We start from the raw sequence: 26602 nt of genomic DNA, 5'->3' as shown, positions 1-26602 counted from the left end.
TTGGGCCGGAGTTACAAAGAGCTCAGCATGTTGGGTGCTTGTGTGTGCCTGAAATTGACCATTATCTAGGTGTCTGCGTGGGAGCTGAGCTCTTGTGAAAATCTGGCCCATCTCACCAGGGGCTGCTGACTGTCCCGGTGCATTCAGGACAGACATGGAAGAGCTGGTCTCCGCTTTTGCCTTGGGCGCATGATCTCTGTCCAGTACTGGGAGGGTGAACGGCGCAGCGGGCGGTATGCAGCTCCCAGTGGGCTGGTGGAAGAGGTCCGAGTCTGTTGTGGACCATTTATGATGGGTAATAAGGGATCAGGGATGGATTGGCTGAGTCACAGGCCAGGATGCTACATCCCAAACACTGGCCACAGCGGTCTTGTCTGATATGTAGACAAGACCTCTGATGTGTAGATTATTGTACGGCTTCCCTAATGGCACGGGCCACCTCCCTGGCCTACCCAGGGTAGGCAAACTTCCATCTTCAGTACTGGGCCTAGGCATGCTGAGTGCAGGTGGGTGAAGGCCGGACGCCGCAGGGAGGAAGCTGGATATACATGTTGCAATAAGGGTGGGAGGGGCAGAACTGTTCAGGTCATGGTGGCAAGAACGGGTGGATTACTCCATTGCTGGGAAGTGCTGGAACCGTTGTCTGCGCAGCTTTGTAAACATGGTAATGTGTATCGAACATCTGAGAAGCTGGGGCTGATTCTGATGTCCTCGTGGCTGGGGTGGGGAGTTTTGCTTTTCCCTGTTACAGTGCGCCCATCCAGCTTTGGAATCCATCCATCTAGTAACTGGATGAGAGCAAATCACTGCCCTCTGCCAGCTCCCCCCGTCCTGCAGGGACCCCCCCCCCCCCACTGCTGAGCTCCCCAGGTCTGAAGGGGGGACGCACCGAAGGAAGGGTGGAGGCGCTTGGGGAGAAGCAGCTAAGTGGAGGTGGAGGTTACAGTTTGGGCGGGGACTTCTCCTAAAGGGACTCTTCATATTCCCACAGCAATCTTGAAACAGGCCACTTTCTTCTCTATGTGTGAGTGTCTGCTGCAACTCCCGGCTGCAACGCTTCCATAGTGCTATGTTTCATCCCGAAGCCTAGAGCACTGAGCAGCTAATGGTGCCCTGGGTACTCAGCTCACCAGGATTCTTTTGCTCAAGACACACACTTGGGGCCTGGTTCTTACGCCCCCTAATTCTGGTTTAACTGGCTACGTTGGCACCCCCCTGCACAAGGAGGAGAATTCCTGGGTGACGCACAAGTGCAGTGGCTCTATGCTGGACTCCATGTAGGGACGTGGCCAGAGCACCTCTCCACTTCAGGTATTCCTGACTGCCCTTTGCATCATGGTCAGTAGGTGTAATTAGAGCAGGCCTCAGGCAGCTTGAATTTATGCCAGGGACTGGTCTGATCTTCTTGACCTGCTGCTCGACAAACCGGGAAGAATTAGTAGGGGAAGCAAAAGTGGATGGGAACCTGGGAGGCAGTGACCGTGAGATGGTCGAGTTCAGGATCCTGACACAGGGAAGAAAGGAGAGCAGCAGACTTCAGAAAAACAGACTTTGACTCCCTCAAGGAACTGATGGGCAAGATCCCCTGGGAGAATAACATGAGGGGGAAAGGAGTCCAGGAGAGCTGGCTGTATTTTAAAGAATGCTTATTGAGGTTACAGGGACAAACCATCCCAATGTGTAGAAAGAATAGTAAATATGGCAGGCGACCAGCTTGGCTTAACAGTGAAATCCTTGCTGATCTTAAACACAAAAAAGAAGCTTACAAGAAGTGGAAGATTGGACAAATGACCAGGGATGAGTATAAAAATATTGCTCGGGCATGCAGGAGTGAAATCAGGAAGGCCAGATCACACCTGGAGTTGCAGCTAGCAAGAGATGTTAAGAGTAACAAGAAGGGTTTCTTCAGGTATATTAGCAACAAGAAGAAAGTCAAGGACAGTGTGGGCCCCTTACTGAATGAGGGAGGCAACCTATTGACAGAGGATGTGGAAAAAGCTAATGTACTCAATGCTTTTTTGCCTCTGTCTTCACGAACAACGTCAGCTCGCAGACTACTGCACTGGGCAGCACAGCATGGGGAGGAGGTGACCAGCCCTCTGTGGAGAAAAGTGGTTCGGGACTATTTAGAAAAGCTCGACGAGCAGAAGTCCATGGGGCAGGATGCGCTGCATCCGAGAGTGCTAAGGGAGTTGGCGGATGTGATTTGCAGAGTCATTGGCCATTATCTTTGAAAACTCATGGCGATCGGGGGAGGTCCCCGACGACTGGAAAAAGGCTAATGTAGTGCCCATCTTTAAAAAAGGGAAGAAGAAGGATCCGGGGAACTACAGGCCAGTCAGCCTCACCTCAGTCCCTGGAAAAATCACGGAGCAGGTCCTCAAGGAATCAATTCTGAAGCACTTAGAGGGGAGGAAAGTGATCAGGAACAGTCAGCATGAATTCACCAAGGGCAAGTCATGCCTGACTAATCTAATTGCCTTCTGTGACGAGATAACTGGCTCTGTGGATGAGGGGAAAGCAGTGGATGTATTGTTCCTTGACTTTAGCAAAGCTTTTGACACAGTCTCCCACAGTATTCTTGCCAGCAAGTTAAGGAAGTATGGGCTGGATGAATGGACTATAAGGTGGATAGAAAGCTGGCTAGATTGTCGGGCTCAATGGGTAGTGATCAATGGCTCCATGTCTAGTTGGCAGACGGCTTGAAGGTGATTTCAGGGCTCTGCCTTAAGTCCTGACTGAGCTTGTAGAGGTGACAAGCAATGCCTGAGATGGTATTATGCCCATCTGTTATCATTTGTGCTCATTCTGAACTAAAAGGCTCAGACCCAGGTAAAGAGCAATGAGGCAGTTACTTAGAAGTTTGGGATCGGATCTCATCAGCAGACAGTTTCTATGTTCTTTGGATTCTGGTCTTGGGTCCAGGATGCTCCTATTACTCCCACTCTGGAGGGGCCGATACCATGGCCTTGGTGGTTCACAACTCTACTTGCTTGCACACGTCTGCTGGGCTCAGCCCAAGAGCAACTTTTATAGAAGGTCTCTTCAGATTTTTCTGGGGTGAGTGTGGGCAGGGGCAGCCCCCCACTTCACCTGATCTGACACCCAGATCTGTGCATCAGGACTTGGTTCTCAGGTTCCTGAACTGCATTCCCTACAGTAGCCAGTAGGTGGTGATAGTGTATTACAAAAGTTCCATGTTTTGCTCAGTGGAGATTGGGTTCTAATTGCAAACGATTTGATCCTGTTTGCACAAGGCTCTCCCGGCCTTGGCCCGGAAGCGCAGAGTCACTCTTCTGGGAATTGGGTTCCTCCCTTTGTTTAGTCAGAGATTGGTAAAGCAAGGCCAGAATGGGCCATTATGATCATCCAGTCTGCCCTCCTGCATAGCACAGGCCAGCGAGCCTCGCCCAGTGATTCCTGCATGAAACCCAGAATGTCTGTTCCCTGTTGGCAAACTGTCAGGAACTGAAAAGGAGTACTTGTGGCACCTTAGAGACTAACCAATTTATTTGAGCATGAGCTTTCGTGAGCTACAGCTCACTTCATCGGATGCATACCGTGGAAACTGCAGCAGACATTATATACACACAGAGATCATGAAACAATACCTCCTCCCACCCCACTGTCCTGCTGGTAATAGCTTATCTAAAGTGATCATCAAGTTGGGCCATTTCCAGCACAAATCCAGGTTTTCTCACCCTCCACCCCCCCACACACAAACTCACTCTCCTGCTGGTAATAGCCCATCCAAAGTGACAACTATCTTCAAAATGTGTATGATAATCAAGGTGGGCCATTTCCTGCACAAATCCAGGTTCTCTCACCCCCCTCCAAAAACCACACACACAAACTCACTCTCCTGCTGGTAATAATTTATCCAAAGCGACCACTCTCCCTACAATGTGCATGGTAATCAAGGTGGGCCATTTCCCGCACAAATCCAGGCTTTCTCACACCCCCCCCCTTTTTTTCCCGGGGACGGACACACACACACACACAGACACTCACTCTCCTGCTGGCAATAGCTCATCCAAACTGACCACTCTCCAAGTTTAAATTCAAGTTTAACCAGAACGTCTGGGGGGGGGGGGGTAGGAAACAACAAGGGGAAATAGGCTACCTTGCATAATGACTTAGCCACTCCCAGTCTCTATTTAAGCCTAAATTAATAGTATCCAATTTGCAAATGAATTCCAATTCAGCAGTTTCTCGCTGGAGTCTGGATTTGAAATTTTTTGTTTTAAGATAGCGACCTTCATGTCTGTGATTGCGTGACCAGAGAGATTGAAGTGTTCTCCGACTGGTTTATGAATGTTATAATTCTTGACATCTGATTTGTGTCCATTTATTCTTTTACATAGAGACTGTCCAGTTTGACCAATGTACATGGCAGAGGGGCATTGCTGGCATATATCACATTGGTGGATGTGCAGGTGAACGAGCCTCTGATAGTGTGGCTGATGTGATTAGGCTCTATGATGGTGTCCCCTGAATAGATATGTGGGCACCGTTGGCAACGGGCTTTGTTGCAAGGATAAGTTCCTGGGTTAGTGGTTCTGTTGTGTGGTATGTGGTTGTTGGTGAGTATTTGCTTCCGGTTGCGGGGCTGTCTGCAGGGTTGGTTCCCTATGTGGATGGAGCAGGTCAGCGCTGCGGTTCTTCCAGTTGTTCTTTCCCTGACTCTAGTACAGCGGATCCAAGGCTCTCGAAGCATTTCACAAACCCTGCTGAACTCAGCCTTGCGGCCCCTCGGAGCAGGGCACTATTAACCGCCAGTGTTAGCAGATGGGGAACTGAGTTAGGAAGCGTGTGTCGGAGCACAGCCACTAACAGACCCCATATTGGACTCCCATTCCTGGGCTTTAGCCTGAAGGCCATCCTGCCTCCTGTATAATCTGTACAGAAAGTCCTTGCATTTGTGCATCTCAAAGCCCCTGGGAGCCTTCAGCTCTGGGCCTCATAAACAGCTTCCAGTCAGTGCAACTCTCGTGTGGCTTGCCTGGCCTCATCCTCTCCAGACACTCCCTGACAGGAGAATCCAGAGGAGGCTTCAGGCAAATTCACATTGATTTGCAGGATGGAGAAGGCGCAAGAACCTTATTTTAAAGAGACACTTCCCCACCCTCCCCCCCATCCCAGACGCCAGGAGCTGCTGTTCTCTTATGCATGTTCACAGGCAGTTGAACCTGCACTGAAAATCAGGTATAACCCTCAGATCCCTGGCCAGCTGCCAGCACAGCCCTGATCTGGGTAAAGACTGGGCCCTGCCCTCAATGAATTACCAAATAATTAAGAAATCAATTTGCAAACACCTAGAAGATAATGAGATAAGTAACAGTCAGCATGGATTTGTCAAGAACAAATAGTGTCAAACCAGCCCGATAGCTTTCTTTGACAGGGTAACCAGCCTTGGTGGTAGGGGGGATGTGGTATATCTTGACTTTAGTAAGGCTTTTGATACTGTCTCAGTGACCTTCTCATAAACAAACTAAGGAAATACAACCTAAATGGGAACTACTATAAGATGGGTACATAACTACTCTCTGGGAACGGTTTTCCAAGCAGTTATCAGTGGTTCACAGTCATGCTGGAAGGGCATGAGTGGGGTCCCACAGGGATCGGTTCTGGGTCTGATTCTGTTCAAAATCTTCATCAATGATGTAGATAATGGCATAGAGAGTATACATATAAAGTCTGCGAACGACCCAGCTGGGAGGGGTTGCAAGCTTTAGCAAAGCTTTTGACACGGTCTCCCACAGTATTCTTGTCAGCAAGTTAAGGAAGTATGGGCTGGATGAATGCACTACAAGGTGGGTAGAAAGCTGGCTAGATTGTCGGGCTCAACGGGTAGTTATCAATGGCTCCATGTCTAGTTGGCAGCCGGTATCAAGTGGAGTGCCCCAAGGGTCGGTCCTGGGGCCGGTTTTGTTCAATATCTTCATAAATGATCTGGAGGATGGTGTGGATTGCACTCTCAGCAAATTTGCGGATGATACTAAACTGGGAGGAGTGGTAGATACGCTGGAGGGGAGGGATAGGATACAGAAGGACCTAGACAAATTGGAGGATTGGGCCAAAAGAAATCTGATGAGGTTCAATAAGGATAAGTGCAGGGTCCTGCACTTAGGACGGAAGAACCCAATGCACAGCTACAGACTAGGGACCGAATGGCTAGGCAGCAGTTCTGCGGAAAAGGACCTAGGGGTGACAGTGGACGAGAAGCTGGATATGAGTCAGCAGTGCGCCCTTGTTGCCAAGAAGGCCAATGGCATTTTGGGATGTATAAGTAGGGGCATAGCGAGCAGATCGAGGGACGTGATCGTTCCCCTCTATTCGACATTGGTGAGGCCTCATCTGGAGTACTGTGTCCAGTTTTGGGCCCCACACTTCAAGAAGGATGTGGATAAATTGGAGAGAGTCCAGCGAAGGGCAACAAAAATGATTAGGGGTCTGGAACACATGACTTATGAGGAGAGGCTGAGGGAGCTGGGATTGTTTAGCCTGCAGAAGAGAAGAATGAGGGTGGATTTGATAGCTGCTTTCAACTACCTGAAAGGGGGTTCCAAAGAGGATGGCTCTAGACTGTTCTCAATGGTAGCAGATGACAGAACGAGGAGTAATGGTCTCAAGCTGCAGTGGGGGAGGTTTAGATTGGATATTAGGAAAAACTTTTTCACTAAGAGGGTGGTGAAACCCTGGAATGCGTTACCTAGGGAGGTGGTAGAATCTCCTTCCTTAGAGGTTTTTAAGGTCAGGCTTGACAAAGCCCTGGCTGGGATGATTTAACTGGGAATTGGTCCTGCTTCGAGCAGGGGGTTGGACTAGATGACCTTCTGGGGTCCCTTCCAACCCTTATATTCTATGATTCTATGATTCTAAGTGCTTTGGAGGATAGAATTAAAATTCAAAATGATCTGGACAAACTGGAGAAATGGTCTGAAGTAAATAGGATGAAATTCAATAAGGACAAATGCAAAGTACTCCATTTAGGAAGGAACCATCAGTTGTGCACGCACACAAAATGGGAAATGACTGTCTAGGAAGGAGTACTGCAGAAAGGGATCTGGGGGTCATAGTGGATCACAAGCTAAATATGAGTCAACAGTGTAACGCTATTGCAGAAAAAACAAACATCATTCTGGGATGTATTAGCAGGAGTGTTGTAAGCAAGACACGAGAAGTAATTCGTCCACTCTAATCTGTGCTGATTAGGCCTCAACTGTAGTCTTGTGTCCAGTTCTGGGCACCACATTTCAGGAAAGATGTGGACAAATTGAAGAAAGTACAGACGAGCAACAAAAATGATTAATTTCAGAGTAGCAGCCATGTTAGTCTGTATTCACAAAAAGAAAAGGAGTACTTGTGGTACCTTAGAGACTAACCAATTTATTTGAGCATAAGCTTTCGTGAGCTACAGCTCACTCCATCGGATGCATAAAGTGGAAAGTACAGTGAGGAGATTTTATATACATGCAGACCATGAAAAAATATACATTGTAAGGAGAGTGATCACTTAAGATGAGCTATTACCAGCAGGAGAGGTGGGGTGGGGGGAGAGAAAACCTTTTGAATTGATAATCAAGGTGGGCCATTTTCAGCACATTTCCAGGAGTTAACAAGAACGTCTGAGGAACAGTGAGGGGGGGGGGGAGGGGGAGGAATAAACAAGGGGAAATAGTTTCACTTAGTATAATGACTCAACCACTCCCAGTCTCTATTCAAGCCTAATTTAATTGTATCCAATTTGCAAATTAATTCCAATTCAGCAGTCTCTCCTTGGAGTCTGTTTTTGAAGATTTTTGGTGAAGGATAGTCACTTTGAGGTCAGAAATCGAGTGAACAGAGATTGAAGTGTTCTCCGACTGGTTTATGAATGTTATAGTTCTTGACATCTGATTTGTGTCCATTTATTCTTTTACGTAGAGACTGTCCAGTTTGACCAATGTACATGGCAGAGGGGCATTGCTGGCACATGATGGCGCATATCACATTGGTGGATGTGGAGGTGAACGAGCCTCTGATAGTGTGGCTGATGTGATTAGGCCCTGTGATGGTGTCCCCTGAATAGATATGTGGGCACAGTTGGCAACGGGCTTTGTTGCAAAGATAGGTTCCTGGGTTAGTGGTTCTGTTGTGTGGTGTGTGGTTGCTGGTGAGTATTTGCTTCAGGTTGGGGGGCTGTCTGTAGCCTGTCTCCCAAGATTTGTGAGAGTGATGGGTCGTCCTTCAGGATAGGTTGTAGATCCTTAATAATGCGTTGGAGGGGTTTTAGTTGGGGGCTGAAGGTGACAGCTAGTGGCGTTCTGTTATTTTCTTCGTTGGGCCTGTCCTGTAGTAGGTGACTTCTGGGTACTCTTCTGGCTCTGTCAATCTGTTTCATCACTTCAGCAGGTAGATATTATAGTTGTAAGGATGCTTGATAGAGATCTTGTAGGTGTTTGTCTCTGTCTGAGGGGTTGGAGCAAATGCGGTTGTATCGTAGAGCTTGGCTGTAGACAATGGATCGTGTGGTGTGGTCTGGGTGAAAGCTGGAGGCAGGTAGGTAGGAATAGCGGTCAGTAGGTTTCCGGTATAGGGTGGTGTTTATGTGACCATCTCTTATTAGCACTGTAGTGTCCAGGAAGTGGATCTCTTGTGTGGACTAGTTCAGGCTGAGGTTGATGGTGGGATGGAAATTGTTGAAATTATGGTGGAATTCCTCAAGGGCTTCTTTTCCATGGGTCCAGATGATGATGTCGTCAATATGGCGCAAGTAGAGTAGGGGCATTAGGGGACGAGAGCTGAGGAAGCGTTGTTCTAAATCAGCCATAAAAATGTTGGCATACTGTGGGGCCATGCGGGTACCCATAGCAGTGCCGCTGATCTGAAGGTATACATTGTCCCCAAATGTAAAATAGTTATGGGTGAGGACAAAGTCACAAAGTTCAGCCACCAGGTTTGCCGTGACATTATCGGGGATAGTGTTCTTGACGGCTTGTAGTCCATCTTTGTGTGGAATGTTGGTGTAGAGGGCTTCTACATCCATAGTGGCCAGGATGGTGTTTTCAGGAAGATCACCGATGGATTGTAGTTTCCTCAGGAAGTCAGTGGTGTCTCGAAGGTAGCTGGGAGTGCTGGTAGAGTAGGGCCTGAGGAGGGAGGCTACATAGCCAGACAATCCTGCTGTCAGGGTGCCAATGCCTGAGATGATGGGGCGCCCAGGATTTCCAGGTTTATGGATCTTGGGTAGCAGATAGAATACCCCAGGTCGGGGTTCCAGGGGTGTGTCTGTGCAGATTTGTTCTTGTGCTTTTTCAGGGAGTTTCTTGAGCAAATGCTGTAGTTTCTTTTGGTAACCCTCAGTGAGATCAGAGGGTAATGGCTTGTAGAAAGTGGTGTTGGAGAGCTGCCGAGCAGCCTCTTGTTCATATTCCGACCTATTCATGATGACAACAGCACCTCCTTTGTCAGCCTTTTTGATTATGATGTCAGGGTTTCAGAGGAACAGCCGTGTTAGTCTGTATTCGCAAAAAGAAAAGGAGTACTTGTGGCACCTTAGAGACTAACCAATTTATTTGAGCATGAGCTTTCGTGAGTTGTTTCTGAGGCTGTGGATGGCATTGTGTTCTGCACGGCTGAAGTTATGGGGCAAGTGATGCTGCTTTTCCACAATTTCAGCCCGTGCACATTGGTGGAAGCACTCTATGTAGAAGTCCAGTCTGCTGTTTCGACCTTCAGGAGGAGTCCACCTAGAATCCTTTTTGTAGTGTTGGTAGGGAGGTCTCTGTGGATTAGTATGTTGTTCAGAGGTGTGTTGGAAATATTCCTTGAGTCGGAGACGTCGAATATAGGATTCTAGGTCACCACAGAACTGTATCATGTTCGTAGGGGTGGAGGGGCAGAAGGAGAGGCCCCGAGATAGGACAGATTCTTCTGCTGGGTTAAGAGTATAGTTGGATGGATTAGCAATATTGCTGGGTGGGTTAAGGGAACCATTGCTGTGGCCCCTTGTGGCATGTAGTAGTTTAGATAATTTAGTGTCCTTTTTCTTTTGTAGAGAAGCAAAGTGTGTGTTTTAGTAAAATCCAGCCACGAGGAAGTTTGTGTGGAAGGTTGTTTTTTTTTATGAGAGTATCCATTTTTGAGAGCTCATTCTTAATCTTTCCCTGTTTGCTGTAGAGGATGTTGATCAGGTGGTTCCGCAGTTTCTTTGAGAGCGTGTGGCGCAAGCTGTCAGCATAGTCTGTGTGGTATGTAGATTGTAATGGATTTTTTACTTTCAGTCCTTTTGGTATGATGTCCATCTGTTTGCATTTGGAAAGGAAGATGATGTCTGTCTGTATCTGTACAAGTTTTTCATGAAGTTGATAGATTTCCACTCCATTACAATCTACATACCACACAGACTATGCTGACAGCTTGTCACACGCTCTCAAAGAAACTGCAGAACCACCTGATCAAGTGGGACATTAGGAAAAACTTCCTGACTGTCAGAGTGGTTAAGCACTGGAATAAATCACCTAGGGAGGTTGTGGAATCTCCATCATTGGAGATTTTTAAGAGCAGGTCAGACAAACACCTGTCAGGGATGGTCTAGATAATACCTGAGTGCAGGGGACTGGACTAGATGACCTCTCAAGGTCCCTTCCAGTTCTATGATGCTATTTCCCATTTACCTTCAGGGCATCAGAGGGCACCAAGGATTAATGCCGCCTGCTGGACAAAGGTGCCTCTCAGGCCACAAATCTGCCTCCTTTGGATTATGAGAATGGGGCCTTGTGCTCAGTGCTACACACAGCCTGAGACACAGTCCCTGCCCCAAGGAGCTGACTGTCTAAACCGACAAAGAGGGGCACAGTGAAAGGAAGTGACCTGCTCGCGGTTGATATACATCTGTACCAGCTAAACATAGGCAGGGATGGGGTCCAAACGAGCTGTGACTGCTCACGAAAGAGAGAGCTTGAAGTCACCGTGGGTAGTTCCCTGAACTCTTTAGCTCAGTGCACAGCAGAGGCCAAAAGGGCAAACAGAATGTCGGGAGCCATTAAGAAAAGGATAGAAAATAAGACTGTAGATAGCATAATGCCACTATATAAATCCATGGTTTGCCCACACCTTGAATACTGAGTGCAGTTCTGGTGGTCCCATCTCAAAAAGGGTATAGTGGAACTGGAAAAGCTTCAGAGAATGGCAACAAAGATGATCAGGGGTATGGAACAGCTTCTGTACCAGGAGAGATTTAAAATATTTGGACTGTACAGCTTAGAAAAGAGGTGACTAAGGGGGGAGATGAGGGAGGTCTATCAAATCATGACTGATGTGGAGAAAATGAATAGGGAAGTGTTATTTACCTCATTGTGTAACACAAGAACCAGGGGTCCCCCAATTAAATTAACAGGCAGCAGGTTTAAAACCAACATATGGAAGTACTTCTTTACACAATGCAGAGTCAACCTGAGGAACTCCTTGCCAGGGGATGTTGTGAAGGCCAAAACTATAACTGGGTTCAAAAAAGAACTGGAAAAGTAGGGTAGGTCCATCAATGGCTATTAGCCAGGATGGTCAGGGATGCAACCCCATGGGTCACCCTAAGCCTCCGACTGCCAGAAGCTGGGGGGGGGGGGGGAGAACGGGGGATGGATCACCCCAGGACAGGGAATCTTGCTAAATGTGGCCAAGTTCATAAGCCTAAACCAGGTGGCAGTGAGGGGCCAGGGCTGGCTCTAAACACAGTAACCCTGTACTACAGCATCTCCCTATTTGGTGTCAAAAACCCTTTCATGCCTGGGCTCAAACTGCATGGCCCAGCGAGGTAGTGTCAGAGCCAGGCCTAAAACCCAGGATTCATAGTGTTTGAGCCAGAAGGCATCATTAGTCTGACCCCCTGCAGAGCACAGGCCAACTACTGTCATCCAGTCACTCCTGTGCTGAGCCATTTACTGTCAGCCATTGGTTCTTTTCTGCCTTTCTCCTCTTGATTAAAGAGCCCTTTAGTACCTGGTATTTTCTCCCCGTGAGGGTCTTTAGTTTCCTCTCAGTCTTTCTTTGTCTCTCGCTGTAAAACATTTTTCCGGCTCTTGGATTATTTTTGTGGCTCTTCTCTGCACCCTGTTTAGTTTTTCAACATCCTTTTAAAAATGTGAACCCCACAACTGGATGCAGTAGCAGCCTAACCAATGCAGTATAAAAAGCTAAAATCACTTCCTCCTCACTAATCACCTGTTTATACATAGATGACCATAGTGGTCCACTCTTCTCTTTAGAATCTATGAATCTATCTGAACTTCTGCAGAGCACAGGCCAGAGAACTGCCCTGAAATAATTCCTAGAGCAGAGCTGTGAGGAAAAACATCCCATCTTGATTTAAAAATTGTCAGTGATGGAGAAACCACCACAGCCCTTGGTAAACTGTTCCAATGGTTGTTTAACATCACTGTTAAAAATTTGTACCTTAGTCTGACTTTGTCTATCTTATACTTCGACCCCTTGGATCGAGTTAGACCTTTCTCTGATAAATAGAAGAGCCCATTATTAAATAAATATTTGTTCCCTATGTAGGTGCTTGTAGACTGGAATCAAGTCCCCACTTAACCTTCTCTTTGTTAAGCTACATAGATTGAGCTCCTGGAGTTGATCACTATATGGCAGGTTTTCTGATGCTTTAATCATTCTCCTGGCTCATCTCTGAACCCTCTGTAATTTATCAACATTTTTTTTTAATTGAGGACCCCAGAACTGGACACAGGATTCCAGCAGTGGTTCCAATAATGCCAAAGACGGAGGCAAAATAACTTCTCTGCCCCTACTCGAGATTCCCCTGTTCATGCCTCCCAGGATCGCATTAGCCCTTTTGATCACAACGTCGCACTCGGAGCTCATGTTCAGCTAATTATCCACCACGCCCCCCAAATATTTTCAAGCATCACTGCTTCCCAGGATAAAGTCCCCCATTCTGTAGGTATGGCCTGCATTTCTTGTTCTAGATGGATACATTTACGTTTAGCCATATTAAAATGTGTCTATTGTTTGCTTGCACCCAGTTTACCAAGTGATCTAGATTGCTCTGTATCAGTGACCTGTCCTCTTCATTATTTACCACTCTCCCAATTCTTTTTTGTCATCTGCAAAATTTATCAGTGATGATTTTGTTTTCTTCCAGGTCATTGAAAAATGGTTAAATAGCATAGGGCCAAGAACCAATTCTGGTGGGACCCCACTGGAAATAGTCCTGTTCACAGATGATTCTCTATCAGTTATCCAGTTTTTAATTTGGTTAATGTGGGTCATGTTAATTTTATATCATTCTAGGTTTGTACTGGGAACTCAGTTCAGTTGCTTATCCCCTATGACTCCTAATCCTTTTTAATTCACTACTTTACAGAATACAGTCCCCCATTCTGTAGGTATGGTGTGCATTCCCATATGACTGTATTAAAATGCATTTTGTTTGAATGGGCCCAGATTACCAAGCGATCCAGATTATACTATGTGACTGCCCTGTCCTTGTCATTATTTACCATTCTGCCAGTCTTTGCTTATAAAATTTGCTGATGACAGTGATATTTATATTTACTTCCAGATCCTTTGATAAAAAAAATTGAATGGCATCGGGCTTAGAACCATACCAGAAATGCCCCACTCAGTTATGATTCCCTCTTAACAGCTGTCACAGAGCCATGGAACAGTCTCTGGGAAGAGCCCATCAGTGGGCCAGACCCCCTGAGGGGGTCTCACTCTTTCTCCAGTGTAACCACCTCCTGAGACTGGACCTCTGGGCCTGTAGCCCCCCTGCTTCACCCCGTGAGCTCTACTCAGCAAGTCGCACTGAGACAGACCCTGATGGAGACTTGTCCACTCTGCAGGGATTAATGCATCTCACCCAGCATCTGCAGTGACACTCACACAGCACTGCCAGAACAGTTGGCTTTATTAGTCACCTGGACACAGCACAGGGAGCGCTTAGAGTAGCTCAGAGAACTGACAGTTAGAGCGTCATCCAGTCTGGCCAACCCAGCACCCAGCCAAGCTGTAGAGAACCCCTTGGTTCAAGCTCTGTCTGTCTCTGTCTGACCTCCTTGGTCAGACTCCAGGTGAGAGCCCGGCTCCTCCCAGCTGCCAGCTCTGATCCCCCCCATCTCATACCTCCCCAGTCCTTTATTCTCCAGCTGGGGAAAGTTCTCAGCCTCTCTGCTGAGAGGTGGGAAATCCAAACCCTCTGGGGCCTTGGTCACTGGGTGTTAATGTCTGAGGGATTGGATTTGCCCTTGTCTTCTCAGATGCTACATTGACGTGGGGCCTAAAGCCCAGACAGTTCGATGACACCCACTCCTTTGTTTCTTTGCCTGCCTTGAGAGCAGATAGCCCTTTTCCACCCATTTGGCAATGATGCAGCACATAGGGGAAATGGGCTCACAGGACTCATAAAAATATAACAAAATATTCTTACTTTCTCAAAACTCCTTTCTGAGATCTGTCAGCCAGTTCTAAATCTGTTTAATTTATGCTTCATTGGTATTGCGTAGAGGTAATTTTTTAATCAGACTATCGTGTGGTGCTAAATCAAACACCTTGCAAAGATCCAAGTACAGTACGTCTACACAGTTACTGTTATCAACCAGCCTAGTAATCCCATCATGGGCAGCCGTACACTGGGGTGTGACTGGGACTCTCTCCTTTCTCTGTCCAGGAAGGCAGTCGAAGGGCTGGTGACCCTCAGCGAAGATGGCTGCTCCCCGATTTCCATCCAGCAGATGGCATATGGTATGTTCCTCAATGGGGCAGGGCTGACCCCAGCTTGTGTGATGGGGTATATGGGATGAGTGGAGGTAGCATCTCATAGAGGAGGGGAGGGGGCTCTTGGGAAAAGGAGATTTCTCACCAGGGATCCCTCAGAATGGAGGCAAGTGTTGTGGGGTCCCTGTGCAGGGCTGTGGGGGAGGCCTCTGGGGGTTGGAGACAGGTCAAGGGAGCCTCTCTGAGAGTCTCTGGCTCTGACGTCCCTGGGCTCAGCAACATGTGTTTTCTCTGTCCCACAGTAGCTGGCCTGGGCTTTGGGCTCATGAGTGGCGCCTTCTCCATGATTAACCTCCTGGCAGATGCCCTGGGGCCTGGCACTGTGGGAATCCATGGAGACTCACAGCTCTACTTCCTGACCTCGGGTGAGCAATGGGCCTACAACCCACTGCACCATCTGCCCACTGCACCATCTACCTGCCAAACTGTGCTATAGAATCTCTAGGGATAGTAACTCCATGCTCTAATAATAAGAATGTAGCAGTAGAGAGATACTACTGACCAGGATGGTGATAGTAACTGTGAAATGCTCAGGGAGATTAGAGAGGCTATGTTAGGGTTCCCTCCCCACTCTGAACTTTGGGGTAAAGATGTGGGGACCCGCATGAAAGATGCCCTAAGCTTATTTTACCAGTTTAGGTTAAAACTTCCCCAAGGCACAAATCCCTTGTCCTTGGATGGATGGTATGCTGCCACCACCAAGTGATTTAGACAAAGGTTCAGGGAAAGGACCACTTGGAGTTCCTATTTCCCCCAAAATATCACCCTAAGCCCCTACACCCCCCTTTCCTGGGGAGGCTTGAGAATAATATCCTCACCAATTGGTACAGGTGAGCACAGACCAAACCTTTGGGTCTTTAGAACACTGAAAATCAATTAGGCTTTTAAAAGAAGAATTTTATTAAACAAAGTAAAAGAATCACCCCTGTAAAATCAAGATGGAAGGCAATTTTACAGGGAAAAATAAAAAGATTTAAGACACAGAGAATCCCCCTCTAGGCTTAGTTTTAAAGTTACCAAAACAGGAATAAACCTCCCTCCAGCAAAGGAAAATTCACAAGCTAAAACAAAAAATAATCTGACGCCTTTTCTGGCTTTACTTACTGTTTTAGTAATTTTGGATGCTTTTTTAGGCAGGTTCTTAAGAGAGTTTTTTTGGGGGGGGACCTAGTTTCTTTCTCTCCTTAAAAGAACACACAAACAAAGAGCACAACAAAGCCTCCTCACCCCCAGATTTGAAAGCACCATTGGTCAGGTGCCAACTAGGTTATTTGAGCTTTTTAACCTCTTACAGGTAACCTCTGGCCAGGAGAAATGTTATATTACTGAATACATAAAGGTTGTTACCCTTCCCTGTATATTTGTAACAGGCTATTAAAATAAATAACTCAATAATAGAGATTTCCACTATCCTCATATTGACTGGGCACATGTCCCCTCAGGACAGGATACTGAGATAAAGTTTCTGACACCTTAAATGGCTGCTTCTTGGAGCAGCTAGTCCTGGAACCCACCAGAGGAGAGACAATTCTTGATTTAGTCCTAAGTGGAGCACAGGATCTGTTCCACGAGGTGAATATAGCTGGTAATAGTGACCATCATATAATTAAATTTAACATCCCTGTGGCAGGGAAAACAGTGGCCCAACATTGTAGCATTTAATTTCAGAAAGGGGGACTACACAAAAATGAGGAGGTTAGTTAAACACAAATTAAAGGGTACAGCGCCAAAAGTGAAATCCCTGCAAGCTGCATGGAAACTTTTTAAAGACACCATAATAGAGGCTCAACTTAAATGTACACCCCAAATTAAAAAACATAGTAAGAGAATCAAAAAAGTGCCACGGTGGCTAAACAACAAAGTAAAAGAAGCAGTGAGAGGCAAAAAGGCATCCTTTAAAAAGTGGAAGTTAAATCCTAATGAGGAAAATAGAAAGGAGCATAACCTCTGGCAAATGAAGTGTAAAAATATAATTAGGAAGGCCAAAAAAGAATGTGAAGAACAGCTAGCAAAAAGACTCAAGAAGTAATAACAAAAAATTCTTTAAGTAGATCAGAAGCAGGAAGCCTGCTAAACAACCAGTGGGGTCACTGGATGATCGAGGTGCTAAAGGAGCACTCAAGGATGATAAAACAATTGCGGAGAAACTAAATTAATTCTTTGCATTGGTCTTTTTACAGCTGAGGATGTGAGGGAGATTCCCAAGCCTGAGCCATTCTTTTTAGGTGAGAAATCTGAGGAACTGTCCCAGATTGAGGTGTCATTAGAGGAGGTTTTGGAACAAATTGAAAAATTAAATAGTAATAAGTCACCAGGACCAGATGGTATCACCCAAGAGTTCTGAAGGAACTCAAATGTGAAATTGCAGAACTATTAACTGTGGTTTGTAACCTATCATTTACATCCGTTTCAGTACCAGATGACAGGAGGATAGCTAATGTGATGTGTATTTTTAAAAAGGGCTCCGGAGGGGATCCTCTCAATTACAGGCCGGTAAGCCTGACTCCAGTATCGGGCAAAATGGTTGAAACTATAGTAAAGAACAGAATTGTAAGACACCTAGATGAACACGATCTTTTGGAGAAGCGTCAACATGGTTTTTGTAAAGGGAAATCCTGTGTCACCAATCTACTGGAATTCTTTGAGGGGGTCAACAAGCATGTGGATGAAGGTGATCCAGTGGATATAGTGTATTCAGATTTTCAGAAAGTCTTTGACAAGGTCCCTCACCAAAGGCTCTTAAGCAAAGTAAGCTGTCATGGGATAAGAGGGAAGGTCCTCTCAGGAATCAGTAACTGGTTAAAAGATGGGAAAGGGTAGGAATAGTCAGTTTTCAGAATGGAGAGACGTAAATGGTGGTGTCCTCCAGAGGTCTGTACTGGGACAGTCCTATTAAACTTATTCATAAATGACCAGGAAAAAGGGGTAAACAGTGAGGTGGCAAAATTTGCAGATGATGCAAAATTACTTAAGATAAAGTTAAGTCCAAAGCAGACTGCAAAGAGCTACAAAGGGATCTTACTAAACTGGGTGACTGGGCAACAAAATGGCAGATGAAATTCAATGTTGATAAATGCAAAGTAATGCACATTGGAAAACATCATCCCAACTATACATATAAAATGATGGGGTCTAAATTAGCTGTTACCACTCAAGAAGGAGATCTTGGAGTCACTGTGGATAGTTCTCTGAAAACATACGCTCAAAGTGCAGTGGCAGTCAAAACAGTGAACAGAATATTGGGAATCGTTAGGAAAGAGACACATAATAAGACAGAGAATATCATGTTGCCGCTATATAAATCCATGGGACGCCCACACCTTGAATACTACCTGCAGATGTGGTTGCCCCATCTCGAAAAAGATCTATTGGAATTGGAACTGGAACACACACAACAGAGGTTTGCAGCTTTGCTTCCTGATCTCAGTTAAGCAACAGGTGTAGCAGCCCCTGCCCCTCCCGTACTGCACCCAACCCATCCCTTCCTCACCCTAGTCTGCTCCCCCACTCCTGCCATGTCTCCACTAACACCACCATCGACCCTTTTCTCACCCACACTGCCCCTCATCACTGCCTCCTCCTTAAGGCACCCCACTACCACAGCCCCTCAAACTGCCTGCCCACTGCCGCCCCCATCACGGACATCCTGCTCACACCCCACCCATCCCCTCACCAGCATGGCTCTCCACATCAGTGCCCTACGCTGCCCCTCAGGTAAAGCCAGTTCTCCTCATCCTCTGTTGATGGGTGCCCCACCCCACTACGGCCCTGACTCTGCCCGGGGCTCTGCTTGGTGGACAGCCTTGCCAGCCTAGCTGTGACCATCTATGCTCCTCCTCACAGCCTTCATGACCATGGTGATGATTTTCCTTCACACCTTCTGGGGAATCCTCTTCTTCCACGGCTGTGAGACCCAGCACTGGTGGGAGATGGCAGCCGTCATCCTCACTCACCTCATTGTGTCAGGATCGGTAAGCGTGGGCAGGGCAAACCGAAGATGTGGGCGGCTGGGAAGGCTGCTCCCACACCACCGGGTCACCGCTGCCTGAGTGCTGCAGGGAACTGGGTGGGTGGTTCTGGGCCAGGAATTACTATCTGGTAGGTGTGTGAGGGCCCCCTCAGGATGTGGGCCCTGTCAGGATGGGTGCTGCATGCAGAAAGACAGTCCCTGCCCCCAGGAGAACTGGGTGTTCCCCCAGGACCATTGCTCCAGGGAGTCACCTGTGAGACCTGCATGAGTGTGAACAGACAGAGGCAGCCTCCAGGTACTAAAGCCTGTGAGTGAGAGATGCAACACCCCTGAACCTCAAACTCCAAATGCTCCAGAGGAGTCTGCAGGACCCACTAGCTCCATGGGGCAGTGCCGTCCTGCTGCAGACCAGCGAGACACCCCGGCGCCCTGGGCACACCAGCCCCATATCCCTCAGAGCACCGTGCCCCAGCCAGGTGCGGAGCCAGGAGTGTCAGGGAAGGAGATCAGAGCATCGAGGGGGCCTGAGCCAGCAGGCCAGGGCTCGGGGGGAGGCCAGCTCTGGCATAACTGCCTCTGGGGCTCCCCCGGCTCCTCCCCTGCTCTCACCCTGTTTGCTGCTCTCCTCCCAGACGTTTTGGAACCCCCTGTACGTGGGCAGCCTCATCCCCTCCTACCTGCTGATGTTCGCCACGGCGGCATGGGCCTACATCCTGTCAGGAGGCTGCACTCGGAACCTGCTCCGGTCCCTGCGGGGTGAGTACCCGCTCCAGCCCCACATCCAGAGCAGGAGCCCTGCCGAGGCCATGCCTCTGAGGGGAATGCTGGGAGGGGCTACCCCAGTATTGGGGGAGGACATGGCCTGCTTTGGGGCAGGGGGAATGCCCTGATCTGAGCCCCTTCAGCAGTGACATTAACTCTTTCCTAGCACTAGCAGGTGGGGAAACACCCCAATCTGGGGCTATTCATCAGGGTGCTGCCCCTTTTCTGTGAGAATGGGGCAGGAAATGACCTACTCTGGAACCCTGTGAGCTGGGTGCCTGAACTCACCCCCTTGCCTTTGCTTCTCCACAGGGCAGCAGAGCGAGACAAGCCCCCAGCCAGGATCCTGAGGGTCCATCAGGAGCTCTCCCCTCAGCTGCTCTCTGCCTGCCCTGCCCTCCCTCTGGTGCTGTCAGCTGGGACCTACAGTTCCCTTCTCTGCAATATCATTTCTCTCTTCTGGAATGGGAGTCCCCCGATCAGTCCCTGCTGGAGGCAGGTGTCCAGGGGCTCCTGCAGCCAGGGAGTAGCCATCAGAATGTCTGATAGCTGAGGGCTGCTCACCCTGTCCTACCAACCCCTGTCCCTCCATGCTGTGGACCTGGACTGGTTTAGCCCACCCTTGAAAGACCCATGGTTCAACATGGTGTGAGGGGTTCTCCAGAACTCACTGTGCCTGCTCCACAAGCAGTGTGTGTGGTGGGCTCTTTCTGCCACATACAGGGAGAGTCCTTCTCAGCCCCAGGAAGTCTGTGATCTGGTCAGCAGTTTGCCTGGATACATCAAAGCGCCGAGCTGGGGATGCTAGGCACTAAGGAGCTGCAACGTCCTTTCCCCTTGCCCAGGAGTGGCTGTACCAGGGGGCTGAATTCCCAGCCCTGGCCCCAAGTGCCTGGCTGCTGGTATGGGACAGACTGCCAGGTACTGGCCTGAGAAGGATGGTGGGTGGCATTCAATGGGAAATGCAGAACAGGTGGGTGGCAAAGGATGAGGCTGACTGGCTGCCCAGCACTGGCATGGAGAGGGGATGAGTGGTGCCAAAGGGCTGATGCTGGTACGGGAAGGGGATGGGCAGGTGATGCTGGCACAGTGCAGCTGGTAGCTGCATGCCTTGTGCAGACATGCTGGGAGGAGGGGCGGTGGCAGAGGTTTATCCGGGGCGGGATCAGTGACCCTGTCCATGTCTCTGGTGGGGGTGGATATGAGGTGCCCGAGCTGGCACCAGCCCTGGGGATGTGAGGTGGAACTGGGAGCAGGGACCCAGAAGCCATGCAGAGGCACCAGGGCAGAGAGCCAAGACTGACTGAGTTTGTAATGGGCTTTTATATCAATAAAGAGAAATACCAGCCTCAGAGAGAATTTGTGTGTGGCTGTGGGGGATGGGATGGGTCCTGCACATGCAGTGCATCTGCCATGCTGGGAGTGGGAAGTTGGGGTGATACCCAGCTTGTATGCAACATTTCACGTGTAGGGGCAGGGTCATTATCCTTGTTTTACAGCTGGGGAAACCAAGGCACAGGCATGGAATTGACTTGTGTACGGTCACCCAACAGGCCAGTGGGGCAACCTGGAACAGAACCCAGCTGTTCTGAGCCTTGGTCCAGTGCTGTATCCACTGGACCACACTGCCACTGTCCTTGGGAGGGGAGTGTGTGTGTTGTTTCCCTTGGGTCCGTGTTTTACAGAAATGGTGCAGGGACTCCACATGGCCACTAGGCGTCTGCCAGTACCACGGCACGTGGCACCGGCATCGAATGGGTGAGTGGGGCGCTGGTTGGATGCTGCCAGGTGGATGCTGGGCTCCAGGCTGGCACAGTAACGAACCCCGCTGGAGGGTCACAAGAAGCTGGGCAGTGGTTGTCTAGCCTCTACTGCTGCATGCAGGGTGTCTGGCTGCTGAGCCCCTGGGGGCAGGCCAGAGGCCATGGGACCCCCCCTCCCACCTGTGACAGGCCCCATGGCAATGACTTCTCCTGCTGCTCAGCCCAAGGTGCACTAAGAATGAATCCACTGGCGGGGGTGTGGGCCAGAGTAGCTACATGAGTGCTCAGGCGGGACAGGAAGGCAAAGCCCAGCTGCAGCATCCTTTTCTGGGGCTTCCTGGCTGCTCTACCTGGAGCCATCCACTGTGCTGCTGAGGGCAGCTGGTCCCACACAGGGGTGCTTCCTAGCCCTGGCCTGGTGTATCTGCCTGGGGCGATCCCACAGCAGAGGCAGGGCCATCACTGCAATGGTGGGAGGGGCCCTGGCCCCCAGGGGAGATAGCTCCTGCAGCAGAGGCAGGGCTGGCATAGCAATAGGTTTCTATTTCATTGATTTTATTGTATCTTTAAAAAAAGTATCTGTGAAAGGGGCAGAGTTTTTCCCCTCAGTCTCTGCTGAGCCTCAGTGCAGGTAACCGGGCCTCAAGGAGTGAAGGCCCCAGAGAAGGGGCCCCTGCTGCTCTGGCCCCTTGGTGGGGAGGGAGGGCGTGCTTGGCTGGCTGTGAGTGGCAGGGTCCAGCCAGCAGAGCCCAAGGGTGCGTGTGCTGGTCTCCCTTCCGTGTGCCAGAGGCCCTCGCTGGGCAGCAGGGGCCCTGCCTACACCGCATTCTCATCTGTGGTGGCTGCTGTGTAGATGACGTTGGGCTTGGGGTGAGAGTCCGGCCTGCAGGGAAGGGAGAACACTGGGGCGTCAGGGAGCCCTGGAATGAGCTGAGAAAGGACCGATCGCCTGCAACTCCCTGGCAGCCCCCCCTTCTGCGTTATGGGGCAGGTTCTCCCCACTCACACCCCCCGGCCTCTGGGCACTCTCCCTACACGCGGGAGTGGCTTGTGCCAGGTGAGCTGCGACTCTCCCAGCCTTTGCAGGGTAGGGCACAGGGGGGAAGGGGAACTTGGCTGGGGGTGGTGGGGGCAGCGAGGGAGAATCGTAAATTGAATGGGGGTTCAGGACAGAGGGAGGGAGAAGGGTCGGGGTGTGGTTCCCGCATCCAGGCAGCGGGGCGTGGAGCATGCCGGTGGCTCCCAGCTCTCACCTTGTGTTCTGGCTCCGCTGCTTGTGGATGTAGATGAGGAAGGCCAGAGCCGTGACTGCAAAGAGAACCCCAAAGAGACCAGCCAGCACGTCCGCTGCAGACACAGGAGAGCAAGGGGGGGGGGGTGAGGTACCAGACACGGAGGGGGAGGGAGAGCTCAAGGCCTGGGAGAGTGGGACCAAGCCAAGCGCTGCTCCCAGGGAGGGGAGGAGGAAGCTGGTGCCACAGCACAGGGGCAGGGAGAGGCCAGGAGAGCCAGGGCAAGGGATGGAGGTGACAGAAGATGGGTAGCCCCAGGCTGGGGGAGGCCGGGTGGCCCGGGGCAGGAGGTCGAGGCAGCAGAAGCTAGGTGGCCCTAGGGCAAGGAATTGGCAGGGAGGCCAGGGCAGCCCATCCTGCAGCACTCACCTGTCTGCAGGGAGAGGCCCAGCTGGTTTTCTGAATCTAAACATGAAACATGCGGGGGGGAGGACACAGAGACAGCAGGTGAGGCTGGGCGGGGACAGGTGCCAAAGCCACCCACCCCCTGTACAACCCCCCTGTGCCCCAGCCCACTGTCCCGCCATCGCATCCCCACATCCCAGCACGCAGCCACCAAGCCTGCCCCCCATCCGAGCCCAGTGTGCAGCCTTGTCCCATCCCCATTCTAGCCCAGTGTGCAGCCCCCCACTCCCCCCCCCGTTCGCTCTAAGCTGTGCATGGGTGCACGCGCGCACAGATACTAAACCCCGTGCACACAGCGAGACACCATGCACACAAACATTTGCACAGAAGCACAACAATTTGCACATAAGACATTTTTTGTGCATACAGCCTGTCAGAAATTAGAGGGAACATTGACCCCCCCCCACATCCCAGCATGTGGTCACTGAAATCTGCATCTACCCACCCAATCTGTGTGTGTACCCCCCACCCCCATGTGCAGTGCCAGGCTCTTTCCTGGCACACAGCCAACTCCCCCCCCCCAAAATGTAAACTCGTGTCACCCCGTGGACACATTTCCCACTCCCCCAACCCCTCCCAGCATGGTGTGCCTTAAGGAAGCAGGTACCACCCCCCATACTGGTACTGCCCTGGCCTGGCGGCTAACCCTGGTGCCCTCCCACGACAAGCTGGTGTTAAGGGGATGCCTGCCAATTCTTTCGCCTCTGCCCCATCCTTGGGGTGTGGGGCCTGGGCCCAGCTCTTACCTCCGCATGGTGGGCAGCCAGCACCTGCAACAGATGCAACATGGTGAGCAGGCCGTGGGGGAGGGCGGTGAGAGAGAGAGAAGGGGGCTGACTGCAGCAATGGGCAGGCGTGTCCCATCACAGCCCCTCTGCCCCCTTTTATTTGGTTTTGGTAAAACAACTTTGAAGAGTCCCTGCCCCCCAGCAGAGCTGCGAATGCCCGCCCCCCATGGTTGCCCCTCCCCCTCCAACAGGGACACTCGCCCACTCTGCACCGAACCAGCCAGAGCAACGCAGCTGCTCTAAACCCAGCTAGTCAGTCCTTCAGCATGGCTCAGCTGCTCCCGGGGCTTGGCCTCTGCTCCATTTCTTCCTGGGTCTCCGGTGCTTTGTTAACCGCACCCCACCAATTTCCAGTTCAGGAAAACCCAGAGCCCAACCAGCAGCGTCTCTCACCCTCAACAATGCCCTCATCACACACAGAATTGCACTGGGAGACCCTCGGCCCCGCCCCCGCCTTGGGGGAGCGAGGGGAGGTCGACAGTCCTTTGGCCATGACCATCACCAATCTAGCCTCTGACAGAGCACAGAGCCCCCTTCCTCCTTTCCCGAGAGACTCCCGCTGCCCACACAGGATGCTGGACATCCATACAGAAACTGTGCCAAAACCCAGCTAGCAACACAGCTTGGGAAATACTGATTATCCACCACAACCCCAAGGCTTTTCCAGAGTCACTGCTTCCCAGGATTGAGGCCCCTGTCCCGTATGTATAGGCTGCAGTCTTTGATCCTGTATTTTTCTGTTGCTAGATGTATAAGTTTACATTGGCTATATTAAAACACATACTGTTTGCTTGCGCCCAGGTTCCAAGCAATCCCGATCCCTGTGTCAGTGACCTGTGCTCCTCACTGTTTACCACTGCCCCACCAATTTTTGTGTCAAACTTTATCAGTGATGATTTTACATTTTCTTCTAGGTAACTGATAAAAATGTTAAATAACATAAGGCCAGGAACTGATGACTGTAGGACCCCACTGACAACCCACCTGTTTAATGATTCCCAATTACATTTTGAGATCTAAAAGTTAACCAGTTTTGAATCCAGCTGTGTGCCATATTAACTGTATATCATTCTAATTTCTTAATCAAAATGTCCTGTGGTACCAAGTCAAATCCCATACAGAAGTCTGGCTATTGCATCATCAGTACTTACCTTTGATGTAATCTCATCAAAAAATAGCACATTTATTTGACAAGATCTATTTTCCATAAACGCATTTTGGTTGGCATTAATTATATTACACCCACCCCCTTTAATTCTTTATTAATCAAGTCCTATATCAGCTGTCCCATTATTTTGTCCAGGGACAACATCAGCCTGACAAACCTGTAGTTACCTGGGTCATTCTGTTTAACCTTTTCAAACAGTCACACACCATTAAATAGTGGCACAATCACTCTCACTGCTAAATATTTGTGCCTTATTTCTAGTCTGAATTTGTCTAGCTGCAGCTGATAGCCATTGGAGCTTGTTCTGCCTTTGTCTGGTAGAATTAAGCGCGCTTTGTTAGCAGGCATCTCTTCCCTATGGAGGTAATTGTAGAATGTGATCAGTCACCTCTTAGCCTTCTCGTGGCTAAACTAAATAGATGGAGTTCATTTAGTCTCCATTCCAAAGCAGCTTTTCCAAATCTTGAACACTCACCACTCTGTCCTGAACCTTTTCCTATTTTTCAACATTCCCTTTGAAGTTCGGCCTCCGGAGCAGGACAGAGTGTTCAGCAATGCCATGTGCAGAGGTAATAGAACCCCCCGGCAGGCAAGGATCAGGGTTTGTTACCATCACGCGGGGCACTCCTGCGCCAGTGTACATCTGCCATAATCGCTGAGTCCTTCAAGTGATAAAGGGCCTTGAAGGCCAAGACCAGGAGTTCAAGCGTGTGGCACCAGGCACTGGAATTCAGGGTGTGTGCAGGGGAAGTGCCCAGAGCCCAGAAAGCCCAAACAGCCTGAAAGTGCTTCATGGACAAAGTGCGAATGTTGTTTATTCTTCCAGTGCCCATGTACCTAGAGCCCCTCCCACTCCAGAGAAACTGTCCCATTCCCCCCCACTAGCCGTTGCCAGAGCCCAGGGCCCTTCCAGCACGGGAGAGACCTCCACACACACAACCCACATGAGATGCACTGTCCTAGGGTTGGGGGTTCCACGACCACCACTCCCAAGAGAAGGAGGCGGGTGGTGGTGGTCGGGGATTCTCTCCTCAGGGGGACTGAGTCATCTATCTGCTGCCCTGACCGGGAAAACCGAGAAGTCTGCTTCTTGCCAAGGGCTAAGATTCGCGATGTGACGGAGAGACTGCCGAGGCTCATCAAGCCCTCGGATCGCTACCCCTTCCTGCTTCTCCACGTGGGCACCAATGATACTGCCATGAATGACCTTGAGCAGATCACTGCAGACTACGTGGCTCTGGGAAGGAGGATAAAGAAGTTTGAGGCACAAGTGGTCTTCTCGTCCATCCTCCCCGTGGAAGGAAAAGGCCGGGGTAGGGATCGTCGAATCGTGGAAGTCAACGAATGGCTACGCAGGTGGTGTCGGAGAGAAGGCTTTGGATTCTTTGAGCATGGGATGGTGTTCCAAGAAGGAGGAGTGCTAGGCAGAGACGGGCTCCACCTAACGAAGAGAGGGAAGGGCATCTTCGCAAGCAGACTGGCTAACCTAGTGAGGAGGGCTTTAAACTAGGTTCACCGGGGGAAGGAGACCAAAGCCCTGAGGTAGGTGGGGAAGCGGGATACTGGGAGGAAGCACGAGCAGGAGCGCGTGAGAGGGGAGGGCTCCTGCCTCATACTGAGAAAGAGGGACGATCACCGAGTTATTTCAAGTGCCTATACACAAATGCATGAAGCCTGGG

General features: G+C 49.9%; 2 protein-coding genes across 5 annotated transcripts in view; one reads left to right on the top strand and one right to left on the bottom strand.

The window, feature by feature from the left end:
• LOC125629282 (gamma-secretase subunit Aph-1b) overlaps positions 1-20866 on the top strand; it is a 28492-nt gene extending 7626 nt beyond the window's left edge. The window contains exons 3-7 of one of the 3 annotated variants that reach the window (XM_075128286.1): positions 14669-14742; positions 15018-15140; positions 16956-17000; positions 18619-18746; positions 19820-20866. In XM_075128286.1, coding sequence (XP_074984387.1) covers positions 14669-14742; positions 15018-15140; positions 16956-17000; positions 18619-18746; positions 19820-20053 — 604 coding nt within the window. In that variant the 3' untranslated portion in view covers positions 20054-20866. Of the gene's footprint in view, positions 1-14668; positions 14743-15017; positions 15141-16955; positions 17001-18618; positions 18747-19377; positions 19502-19819 lie in introns of all 3 variants that reach the window. The other 2 variants (XM_048834660.2, XM_075128287.1) reach the window with 2 other exon arrangements.
• A 942-nt stretch (positions 20867-21808) lies between these two features.
• CA9 (carbonic anhydrase 9) overlaps positions 21809-26602 on the bottom strand; it is a 59408-nt gene continuing 54614 nt past the window's right edge. For both annotated transcript variants that reach the window (XM_048834657.2, XM_048834658.2), the window contains 4 exons: positions 23714-23737; positions 22932-22967; positions 22524-22617; positions 21809-22153 (listed from right to left, as the gene is read on the bottom strand). In XM_048834657.2, the coding sequence (XP_048690614.1) occupies positions 22087-22153; positions 22524-22617; positions 22932-22967; positions 23714-23737 (221 nt within the window). In that variant the 3' untranslated portion in view covers positions 21809-22086. The remainder of the gene's footprint in view (positions 22154-22523; positions 22618-22931; positions 22968-23713; positions 23738-26602) is intronic.

This window comes from Caretta caretta, chromosome 5, assembly GCF_965140235.1.
Source record: "Caretta caretta isolate rCarCar2 chromosome 5, rCarCar1.hap1, whole genome shotgun sequence".
Lineage (NCBI taxonomy): Eukaryota > Metazoa > Chordata > Testudines > Cheloniidae > Caretta > Caretta caretta.
Note: the sequence above shows the minus strand (reverse complement) of the source record. Positions and strands in the feature narration are given on the sequence as shown.